Genomic DNA, 12,793 nt, shown 5'->3' on the forward strand with positions numbered 1-12,793 from the left:
CAAGAAGTCTTTTACATGCCACATAATCATAGGACATGAACCTGTTGATTTTCAGTATCTTGAAAATCTACCTACTAGAGCCCGGTTCGAACCAGCCCCTTTGGGCATAAATAACATAAGTCGAATCACTATACCACTCTGCGGTCTTAAGTGATTGCATCTATCCAGCAGGTTATGAATTTGGGTAACTGGCAAGTTATTTTCTTAAGACGACCTGACCCAAGCGGACCATCAGTTGAGCATTTTATAAGGACAAATAGTTTTTAAAAAGATTTTGCATAGTACAAGGTGTTTCACAATTCTCTCCGGGGTCTGGGAGGCTTACTAAAACAAACATATTACAAATAAAGCAACAAGGTTGACTTAACTGGGGAAAGGAACTCTATAAGTTTTGTTTCACAAGTGTTCGAAGGTTAAAGTGTAATTAATCCCCACTTCATTCACTGTGTCACAATCAATGTTAGCAAAGCAGTTGTACAGGGTTGCCACGGAAGTTCAAGAATGAAATTCCCTGACATTTCCAGGTTTTCCAGGTGGTTTTGAGAAAAATTCCAGGTTATCGATCTCCACCTTCATTTTGCAACATTAATATATACATCTCAAATTTTGATAAAACTTACCTCATTTTCAATCTTTACAAACAATGGTTACCAAATTTAATTTACTCAAGCTGAAATAATCAAAAATATGTACTAAGGGTGGTTCAGTTTTTTTTTCTCTCAGCTCGAGTCCAAGACATCCCTTATTTTTTTTAGACTTACTAATAGTATTGTGCTGTAAAAGTTCTTGCTTCTTACTCAAATTTTAAGAGGGAGCTCAATGACCCCTTAATTTAACATTAGCTCTAGCATAGAAAAAGTCACATATTTAGAAACATTTAATTTCCCCAGCTGTTTTTTTTTTATGTAAGTAATTATTTTATTGCAATGAATATGCATATAACTCGTGTAGATTATAGTATGTAACATTGTTTTTTCAGTTCAATGTATTTTTTTAAACCCCCTCCTCATACTTATGAAGTTTGAGGGAGGCAGTCGAGCATCCTCTTTCAGTTGGAATAGGAAGTTAAAATTCTTCCAGTATTTTACTATCCACAAGTCTAAAAACATTGAGTGGTGTCCTGTTTTCTATGAGAAACCTTTTTTTTTTAAAGTGTATTTTTGAACTACCCTAATGTACTAACACAAGTGAAGTAAATCACTGTAATAAACAATCAATGTAAATGTAGCATATCTAATTTTCAATAGCGAGGAGCCACTGCCTTACATCAAGTGAAAGAACTGCAAAATTAACAATTGTGACATCTGTATCATAAAAATAAAGTTAATTGCTAAAATAATCTGAACTAAAAACTTATGAAACCTAAACTTCTTCAATTATTGCCTTCTACCCCTCCAATCCATTGAACTCAAAGCGCTTTTAGACTTTGGCCTGTGAAAAAATCATGCATCTTTTAGCTTCACATATTTCCCCCGTTTGTTGCTCATAAAACAGGGGTGCTCCTCCCAAGTTCAATGGCACAACCCCCCCCCCCCAATATTTCTAAACGCCTTCGCGTTTTTTTTTTAAACTCTCTTTTTTTATTTATTTTTTTTACCTATTTATTTATTTTTAATTACTATTGTTTTGAAAGAAAAGTGTGCTCGCTCCCCAATAAAATACACACACACACAGATGAAAATAATAAAGTAAAACAATATGAGTAAATAATTTGAATAAAAATAAAGTAAAATAAATAATTAAAAAATCCCCCCCCCCCAAATTTTGATGGCGCAACTTGCGCCACAATCACTTCTGTGGGCACCCTGTCATAAAGTTAAATTTTGAGCATTGATCAGAAACTTCTCTGATGTGCAGATTTTTTTTTAATCGGATTACTTTTATTTTGAAAGAAAGAAGCGCATTGGAAGTCATTAAAGACCACTACCAAAATACTAAAAGATTAGCGATACTTCTGTAAAAAAGAAACTTTCTAAGTTTAAAATTGTCTAATGAACTAAATTTACAGAACAAAATTGTTTAGAATAATACGATTTAATTAATTAATTTAAAGAAATAATATAAAATATGAAAAGAATATTGCAGCTCATTAAAAACTTCAGTCGCACTCGCAGACAAAACAATGTGCTGTGCATCATAACAACTTCAGAACTGCTCACGTAAACAAGCAGCGTTTAAACAGAGCCCGCTCAAACGAGGAAGAAAAGAAGTACCTTCTGCGCATGTCCGCCGCCGACTGCCATGGCGCACGCGCCAATGGCAGAGAGTTGATAAAAAGAACTGCAGGAGGAAGAAGAAAGAGGGGAATGACAAAACGACGAATGGGAATTGAATGGCGGCGAAAAAAACAAGGCTGAAAGTTTTTTTTTCGTCCTGTTTTAACGATCGGAAATATGCAATTTTTCATTTTCCCTGATTTTCGGCCATTTTCATTTTCCCTGACAATTCCAGGTTTTCCCGGTGCGTGGCAACCCTGGTTGTAAGACTTTGGTGCAAATCTCATAGACTAATAATAAGAGTAGACCGAGCTATGGCAACCCTTTTGCTGCTCATAAACCAAACCATGTGACTGGTGGATATCCTAGCAACAGCGGGCGTTAATCGTAGCAGACGATCAACGCCAGCGCGAAATAAAATAAATAGAATTGATGGAACACGGAAGAATGATCTTTTATGGAGTCCGATTTGTAAATTTGTTATTCTAAGTTGTAAATATTTTGTTAATATAGTGAGTTTTTCGTTTAGATAGCATTGTGTATTTTCTTTAGTCAATTTCAATAACTCTCTAAGCAATAAAAGATGCAAGCGACCAAGAAGAATCAGCAAACGGTAAGATTTTTACCTACAGTTTCAATTTAAGATACCGATTAGTACATTTTTGCGTTAACGCAAAACGTTTACGCCATTTCGTTCACGCCAACGCTGACAGCTCCAAATGAAATAAAAGTTACCGAAAACTGATCAAAAACTATTACTAATGTCAAAATAATGCATAACTAAAAGAAAAACAGTTCAATCTCTGCACCTGGAAGTTTTTTTTAATGAAAACACATTGTCTTAAAATACATGTCGAGTGCCAAACTATAGATAATGCTGCCATCTAGCAACCATGCTGCCAAAGTCTTCGCCAAGCCCTTCCACTAGTCACATGATACATCTATGAACCAATTTTCTTTATCAGCAAGAATGAGAAAGCTCGGTCTACTCTTATTATTAGTCTATGGCAAATCTTGTTAACTAGGGTGCATAGGGGGCAGGAACCTTTTATTTTTGATGTAATGCAATAAAAAATTGTACAGAGTTTGGTTAGAAGAGCACAGTAGCCACAGAAGAAGGAGGTCATCAGAATCTCCTACAATCCAATGATCAAGAAGCTCATTATTGCAAACGTTTGTCAAATAATGGGGAAGTTTCCTACCTTAGTGGAAAATGAACAACCACTGACCATGACACATTACAGTGAGTGAAACACAAATTACATTTTAGACTTAATATCTGCTACATCGCGAATGATTGTCATGTTGAACAATTGCGAAACAAAACTTGGAAAGTTTTTTCTACAGTAAGATCAACGTTGTTGCTGTATTAATAACACCTTTGTTTGAAAAAAGCCTTCCTAAACCTGGAGGGAATTTGGATACACCCTGTACTATAATAAATTAAATCAAAATTTTCAATCAGACTAATTTGCAAGAAATCTATGGAACTAGAACAAGATTGAACCCAAATTTAGTTACTAAATCATGTACATGAATAAATTAAAAATAGATGGATAAAAATGTGTTTACTAAGGCATGCATAAATTTATATCAAAAAAGTACATCTTGGAACGTCAAATGAAAGAAATGATTTCAAAGCCTATCTTGATTCAGTATTGAAATGTTTTCAGTCACATGAAAACTAAAATTTTTGGAGTAAAGAATACACAACAAAAACTCTTACTTTAAAGCAGTGACGAAGTCTTCGTGCATTAAATTATGCCTCAATTCAGCAACTTCTGCAATATTATTCTAAAAGAAAACAAATGTATTACAGAAACTTCTATACTTTGTTACAAGAAAAAAGTTTTAAATGTTTTTTGAAAGGACAAAATTAAAACTGATGTTTTAATGCTGTAGCTATATTTTACATTACAAGCAGTACTTACAGTGATTATGATTGGGTTAATTATGCAATAAGACTAGAAGTACAATCTTAGCTAGTTTGGCTATTTAAGCATGGTTTTCAAAATGTAGGAAAATGCTCGTTTCCCCTAATTAGGCACATTCCCTAACATAAATTGCTTTAGAAATCATTTGAAGTATATTATTGCTCGATTAGTACTCTCTTGTTTCATTAGTTACTGCAGCAGTTTTTGAGCATTATATAACTGGAGCTGACTTAGCATGCATATGAAAATTATGGTAAATTATATTTCCTATGTTGTTTCTTAGTACAAGACAAGAAGCAAATGTCACAACTCTGCCAATATTTATGTGGTAAATCTATTATGTTATAGTGAGTTTTTACTAAACACAAAAGTAGTTAACTAATAAAACTTACATATCTTAATGAGTTCTAAATATTGCCAATAAAGAGTTATTCCAATTTCCCTAAATTTCAAACACCAACATTACTCCATCATACAAGAAATCCCTAAAAGAATACATCCAAGGGGCTTTCTGAACCCTATTTTAAAACTGCAGCTAATTGCTTGATTCAGAGGCCGTGATGGCCTGATCGGTAAGGCATCGAACTCGGGACCGAAGGGTCACGGGTTTGATCCCTGCCGGATCGAAGATCCATCTTCTTTATTAATGGTGACTGGGGGATGTTAAATATGCTCGTGGTCACAAAGTCCTCCAAGTGAAACAATACTTCTGGACCAGGGATTGCTCAGTTTCTGGTCTGGATCAAAAAATCAGAGCTGTCTTCAGGGTTCCACCCAACTGGTTAAACCACAAATAGTGGTAGGTACGGGGGACCGTGGAGTGAATAGTGTTTGATTTAGAGATAGCAAAATAGAATTGGGGCTGGTAGCAAAATAATGTTTTATATTTCAAATTCCCATTCATTTCTCCACATTCATTTTATAATTCATAAATAATCTTCAACATAGAATGCTAGAATTATTTAATTGGTGCTTTTTTATATACAGTATAACTTTGATTTAATGATACGAAATTTAACAATTTCCTCAATTTAATGATACATTTTACTGGTCCGGATTTAATTGCATTGAAGTTATGTGCTTCTTGACTTAAGGATATACTTGATGAAACGATAATATTTTCGAGTCCATTGACAATCGTTAAATTGGGGTTATATTGTAATTTTGATACTCTTTCAAGTAAAATTTTAAAGCATGCTGAGTTTGTCCTACATAGGAAAGATTGCAATCGTAATAAATTTCATTAATTCCACAACAATTAAGAGGATGATTGGAATTTTCAAGAGAAGAGAACAAAACAGAGAGAAGCTGAGAACACAACAGGCTCAGAGATCTTAATTTTTCAACACAATGTACATTTCTGTGAATTACTTTTCAAAAAAAGTTCAACTTAAAATAAGTTCTTACTTATTTGAAATGTGTTGAAGTGCACATTTGTAAGGAAAAATCACAGTCAGCTTTTTTATGCTCCAGAACATTTAATCTTTTCCTTCACTGACAATATCATAATTTTAGATGCCACTTTGCACAAGAACACCAAACTAAATCACATGTTTTTAGGAAAGCTTCATGCAGAATTATATTCACTAAGTAACAAGCCATAAAACATCTAAAAACAGATTTGTAAGGGAAAATAAATGAAGGGAGGGGAGATGAATCAAAGGGATATCTCAAATTAATAAAATCAATTTTATTTGTTTAAAGGTATATTTTTTCCCGTATACATATAAATATATTGCTTACCATTAATCCTAGCACTTTAGTTTCAACAGCACTTTCACCGGCAAATTTCTGAAAAAAAAATAAAAAATAACCAAACATAAATTTGGCAATTTCCAGTGTAATAAATAAATAAATAAATTTAAAAAAAAACAAGTTGATGGATTGTAAAATTGAATAAGAATACCAATTATGAAGAACGTTTTTAAAACTTCTCACATCGAATATATTTTTATTTTCTGGAATTTCACTTCTCTTTAGATTGAAGTTCTTATGAGTACAGCAGTAACAATAGATTGCAAAACATTAATTGAATTACATATACATAATGCAAGGTTACTAAAAACTCTTTTGTTAGTGCAAGTGAAAAAAAAAAAGTGAGTTTCAAGGAAGTAAGTTATTCAAATGTTCATCAAGTCAAAAACATTTTTTAAAAATTCCTATTTAAAAACATATTATTAAGATTTTGAACTTCAGCTGCATATATCTTTTTAAAATAAACAAATGAATACATAAAACTTACATTCAAAACATCAAGAAAAAGTTGCATTCCACCTAATTTCAAAAACACACTACACGTTTTTGGGGATTCATCTGCAGAAACAAAATAAAGTTATACCTTGAGAAAAACAATATTACATAAAATAAAATAATTATTACAATATTTTACTATTAACCCTGTTGGGTAGATTATCTGAAGAAATTGTTGCTTTTGGAACAAACTTAATAGTAGATGTAAAATTTTTTTCAAGTCTGAATGATAATCTATACTCCTCATGTGACTTAGGTAAAAACAGTGCACAACACACAGCAGTCATCAAATGTACCCAAGAGGTTAACAAAGTTTTATTTCAAAAAGAACTGACCAGTCAGATTCCAGAGAGCACTCAATGTAAATTTCATCATGATATCTACTTCTCCTTGATCCATCTTTGTTCTTATTATGCTTAAAAGTCGCCTCATGTAGGAAAATTTAGCACCAAGATTAGAAGTTTCTGCAGTTGATATCTAAAGACAGAAATGATTTCTAAATACAAAGGAATGCTTCACACATTTTCTAAGATTTGTGATAATAAGAATACTAGCAAGTTGTTTTCAAGTCAAACATAAATTTTTTATTCAAGCAACAAAGTTACTGTAAAACATGTACAGCATGGTATGTCATAAGAGCATGATTTGACATAGATAGGATACATATTAAAATATAGATATGAGTGCTTATTAACTAAACTAAATTAACCAGCATGGAACACCTGCACCCTGTATATTTCTTGTGTTAAAATTCAGACAAAGTAATTTTTGTTGTAATAGACTTATTATTTGGAGTAAAGGTACTTGTAATCTTCTGTACTTGTGACCAAGGAACTTAAAATCTCGTAACTTCTGCGATTAACTAATTTTATGCTAGGGTCATTTTCATGTCCCTGTTATAATTTATGAATGTATTATATTTTTAAGGTATTTTTAATACTTTTCAGGATAGAGTTAAACAATATAACTAAAAGAAAAATTCCTACACGGTAAACTCCCGATTATCCGTGGAATTGAATGGCACAATTGTCATAGATAATAAAAATTGTGGATAAACACCAAAAAGTCTCAATGAGAGACAAATAAGGTAAATTTCCGTCTTCAAAAATTTAGCTGTATTGATGCATAATGCTTTCTACAAACAGTAAAAATATATTCAGTACAGTGAAAATATTTTGTATTTTTGCACAACAGAACTTTACATCAATAAAGAACAAGTATGTATGATGAAGAAAGCACAAAAAATAATATTGTTACAAATTCTGTAAATAGTAATTATCTTTGTGATTAATTTGTTGTCATCTAGCTAAATTTGGTGTTTATTCCATTATCTTTCGTCTAAAATTATCTTAGTAACATAACTTTAATTAGTTTCTTGTAATGTACATACAACCCCCTAACATTTGACTGAAGTATACGGTCCCCCCATTTTTGACCGATAAGGTTTCTGAATGGAATAAAAAGAAGATATGAGAAATTTGTAGAGCTTTGTAGGATTTTCTAGATATTTCTTCGCTCGGTATAAAACGCCGGGCGTCTTGTGAATGGGGGAGTTAGTTGGTTTGCTTTCTAACTGTGGAGTTTTGTTTCTCGTTGCGCTTTGCTCTGTGTTATTGCGTATTTAGATGTAAATACGTGTTTTACCATATTTACATCTTACAATTACGGTGTTAATTTATACTTGCCTAAATGCTATGGTTAATTTAGCAGTTGTTAATGATATTTCTTGCATGTAATTGTAAATAAATCTCCTGTGTTTTCTCAAGAACTATGTCGTCATGTAACAATATAAATAAAACAAAAACAAAAAATTTGTTTTTTGACAAAAAAAGAAAAAAGAAACAGCTATTGATATTTGCTTTTTGTTCTGAAAATACATGATCCGAACAATTGGCAGTCTACTGTATTTTATTTTTAATGTCTTCCATGTAAGTCTTAAGCACCCAAATGTCATTCCCTCACTTGTCCCCACTGTTAGTAAAAATGAAGCAAAAACTATTTCTAATCAAACAAAAGGGGCCGTGGTAGCCTGATGGTAGAGTGTCGGATTCGGGGCCGGAGGGTCCGGAGTTCGAACCTCGATGGTCGAAGATCCACAGTCGTCATTAAAGGGGACGTTAAATATGCTCGTGGTCTCAATGTCCTCCAAGTGAAACGATACCTATGGGGGTGCTAGCACCAGGTAGCTATTAGCTCCTGATCTAGCTCTAAATTCTCATTAACTGTTCGATCCAGTGATGGTGCTGCCATCTATTGGTATATAAAATAATGGAGGCAAGGCACTTAGTATGCAGTCCTCGACAAAAATACAGTTGTAGTCAGTTGAGACTCGGAATCGAATCAAACAAAACAATAAGTTTACTGATTTTACTTGAAAATAAAGGAAGAATTAAGTAAAAAGGACCACTTAAAGTGAAATTTTCATTCGAAATTACGTCACGTAATCATTTTTAAGTTTGTCCCCAATTGTTACTGTCATTCCCCACAACAATCAGTTTTCTTCAGAAATATATTTTTTTAAAGCAAAAAGTGTAATAATTTATCGCTGGTAACCCAGAAAAATATTGCCGCATATTTGCATCTTTAAATTGTCCAAACTTTTTACTTGGAATCTTTATAAAAGCGTAACACCAGATAAGGTTTTTTGCATCCGTCATTCTTTCCTATCTGTTTTTATAGAGAAATTAAGTAAAATAATGCATGAAAACTGAATAATCATAAGTTATTTCCTCATTTGAGCCCTAATTCACATTTTTAGCTCCAATTTCAAGTATCTGCGATACATGAAGGCCAAAGATGTAAAATCAAGTGCCTTTGGAAAAAAAAAAAAAAAAACTTCCTCATTTGAGAATATTTGAATTGTGAATAAACTCAAATACCAGTTAGGAAGTTAGAAATAACAAATAGAGTCCAATTTTAATGAATTCAACATTTGAGGAGTTTACTTTCAAAACGGATTATATCCAGTTTTATATTTTTTGGCAAAACAAAAAAAAGGTTTTATGCACAAACATTAACTGTTAGATTCAGCAAATTACCGCCCAATAGCCAGGGCTAAAGCAGAAATACATGAAACACACCGCCAGCTCAGTCATTTCCAGCCGAGGACTGCAGTTTCGTGCTTATTAGCACTCATCAGCCCAGCATAGGAAAGTGACTAAGCTGGAGATCGAAAACCTCTTAAGGAAGCCAAGAGTGCCAAACAAACTGATAGCTAATTAACTGATAGCAATATTAGCTATCAGTTCTGCCAAACAAACTGATAGCCATATTAGCTATCAGTTTGTTTGGCACTCTTGGCTTCCTTAAGAGGTTTTCGATCTCCAGCTTAGTCACTTTCTTATGCCGGGCTGATGAGTGCTAATAAGCACGAAACTGCAGTCCTCGGCTGGAAATGACTGAGCTGGCGGTGTGTTTCATGTATTAACTGTTAGAATTGCAAATTTTTCACGAATTTATTGTCTCTAAATAACGACTATTGGCATAGGTCTAGAATTTTTTCCTCAATTTCATCAGACCTAAATTGCCAATTTTATTTTGGATATATTTTCCCTTTTGGTGTAAAACAGTGGATATTGTCCCTTTCGCAAAAAAAAAAAAAAAAAAAAAAAAAAAAAAAAAAAAAAAAAAACCCGCACACACACACACATTTTCTAGTTTACTTTCAAAACGGATTACATCTAGTTTAATATTTTTTTGGCAAAATGAAAAAAAAAAACATTTTATGCCCAAACACTAACTGTTAGAATTTTGAATTTTTCAAAGTTTTTAGTAGAATAACAAGTGACTATTGGCATAGGTCTAGGAATTTTCCACAATTTTTTTAGACCAAAATTGCCAATTTTATTTTGGTTCCTTTCTTTTTTGGTGTTCCCTTTTGCAAAGAAACAAGCATTTTCTTCAGAAATAAACTTGAAAATTGAAACAAAATATTCAACATTTTTTAAATATATATATTAATAGATCACAATTGTTATCACACTTAGCCACTATTTTTCAATTAATCACACTTTAATCATTAATTAATCACAATTTAATTATATTGTCAATAATTTAATATTAATTTAATAATCACAATTTGAGGTTGTGCTTGCCTAACTGATAACAGACATGCACAAGGCGCAAGGTGATGCGATCTCTTAATATAGACATATCACATTTGATTGGAAATGCTCAGCCAATGCCTCACTCCGCTATTTTATTTGTGAACTACTTTTAAATTAGAAGTGGAAAATTCAAATTTGGGTATGTGCCCTTTTGAAATGAAAGTGAAAGAGTGGATACCGTCAAATGAGGAATAAGTCCCACTTTGCTGTGAAAGACCTGGTGGGAAATAAGGGGATGGATATACACTGCTTAGGTGGTAAAACCAATGTTCAAACATTTTTTAACAGTATATATAAACCACTTCAAGAAGAAAGAAATTCATGGGATGATAGAGCTTATACTAGAGATTCAGAAAACGAAAAAAAAAATGTTTTTTCCAAAAGTTGTTCCAAAAAAAAATGTTTTTTTATATAATCCGATATAATCCGTTTTGAAAGTGAACTCCTCATTTCTTCACTAGTGAGGAAATGATGCTTAAGTGAGGGTATAAAATAATTTTATTTTTCAGGACCAGTATTGGTTTTTCGTAAAACCCTTACATATATCTATCTCTATAAAAGGTTTCATCTGATACCACCCACTTTAATTTTTCTGAACTTAATTAGCTCAAAATGACTGCTTTTATGATATTGACCCATTAAGTTAAAATAGAATTAAAACAAATATGAGAATTAATAACAAGTAACTTAAATGGGTTTAAACTTATATTTCTTCTATTGCAGAGGCAGTGAGAAGCAAAGGGATGTAAGTGGACACTTTCAAGTTTTGAGTAAAACGTGTTTAAACATAAAGTCCTAGGTAGACTTCCATTGATTTTTTTTTCTTCTAAATCATGCTGTACAGCAGTATCTACCAGGGGCGGCATTTCAGCATTTCGTTTGGGGGTCGAGTTTCTTAAATATGTATTACTACAGTGCGGTACAAAACACACATTAGCTAGCAGGGAGTGGTCATAAAATTGGTTTACTATGAATAAAAATTTGTGTTTGGAAACAATTAAAATTTTGATTCATTTTCTAATAAGTTATCATACAAATCATCTCGATACTAAAGTTTTTATACCTCTTGGAAAAGTTTTAATGCATGATTTTTGGAGTTCGGAAGAGTAGGAAATCGTGTTACTAATCTGTCAGTGCCCAGTGTCGTGAGGTTTTGCCAGTACAACTAAATAGAAAATGCCCATTGTGTTTCGAAAATAATTCTCTAACTTCCTGAGACAAAAAAATCTTTCTCTACTAGCTGAGATGATTGGAATAGTTAAAAAATAACTGATGTAACAAAGTTATGTATGAAAGCTTTTTATATCTTGCTCTTCAAAATCACCCAGGCAACTTCAAAAATTGTGAGGGGCTTAAGTTTTCGTCATTGAATAACCTAGTCTCGTCGGCGCTCTCAGCTTCAATGAGATGTCATCTGCATCCAGCTCTGTTGTTCACTATTCCAGACTAATGAGTCCATAACAAGGACGAAACTGCAGTCTCTGGATGTGATAACCAGTCTGTCGGTATATTGCTTGTAATTTTTCTTGCCTTGTGCTAAAAATTTTACTCATAATTGTAACATTTTATTTTTCATTTTCAACATCCAATCCAGATAATATAGAGCCAACCATACAGAAAAATAATTATCATCAAATTTTGTGTTAATTTCATTCGAAACTGAATCGATTACTTCATACAAAACATTAAGAAAACAATTTTTGACTTTACATCATGTGGGTTTTCGTCATTTTTTTTTTTTTGCCGCCCTTTTAAAATTGGCTCGGAGGAAGAATTTTTTGAAAGGTTTCACGATTGATTGAAATATGAATCTATATAAAATATAGTTTCAGTTTCAATTGTAGATTGAACTATGGTAGTATGCTGCACAGATCAATTGTAGATTGAACTGTGGTTTGAATAGTCCGAAAATTAAGGGTAGCTGATTGAAGATGTTTTGAGAGAGTAAAGCATTTTTCAAAATCTTTCCTCAATACAAACAAATTGTATAAAAATTCAAACGAAGTCATAAATGGTAAAGGCCATGAGCTTTTTCACCATTGAAAGAATCGTTTTGCAATAATTCTTCCAGTCGTCAAATCACTGCTTTGAAATTATAGAGAATTGATGGGTTTAACTCTTGAAGACCATCTTCTGTCACGCCAAGATTGCATAATTATAGAGCCCCATAAAAGGTATCTTTCGATATTATCACATGCATTTTTAAGAATTTTCTATGAAAGCATATAATGCATTGCGCAGCTGAAGTTCTGTTTCTAGCAGAAGAAAGCGATAAACACTCTTCAAA

At 32.6% G+C, this 12,793-nt stretch overlaps 1 protein-coding gene across 1 annotated transcript in view; it reads right to left on the reverse strand.

The window, feature by feature from the left end:
* LOC129233971 (protein zyg-11 homolog B-like) overlaps positions 1 to 12,793 on the reverse strand; it is a 46,249-nt gene that overhangs the window by 21,277 nt on the left and 12,179 nt on the right. The window contains exons 7-10 of the mRNA XM_054867881.1: positions 6,736 to 6,877; positions 6,393 to 6,463; positions 5,894 to 5,941; positions 3,943 to 4,010 (exon numbers count right to left, since the gene is read on the reverse strand). Of these exons, the coding sequence (XP_054723856.1) occupies positions 3,943 to 4,010; positions 5,894 to 5,941; positions 6,393 to 6,463; positions 6,736 to 6,877 (329 nt within the window). The remainder of the gene's footprint in view (positions 1 to 3,942; positions 4,011 to 5,893; positions 5,942 to 6,392; positions 6,464 to 6,735; positions 6,878 to 12,793) is intronic.

Source organism: Uloborus diversus, unplaced genomic scaffold (assembly GCF_026930045.1).
Source record: "Uloborus diversus isolate 005 unplaced genomic scaffold, Udiv.v.3.1 scaffold_847, whole genome shotgun sequence".
Lineage (NCBI taxonomy): Eukaryota > Metazoa > Arthropoda > Arachnida > Araneae > Uloboridae > Uloborus > Uloborus diversus.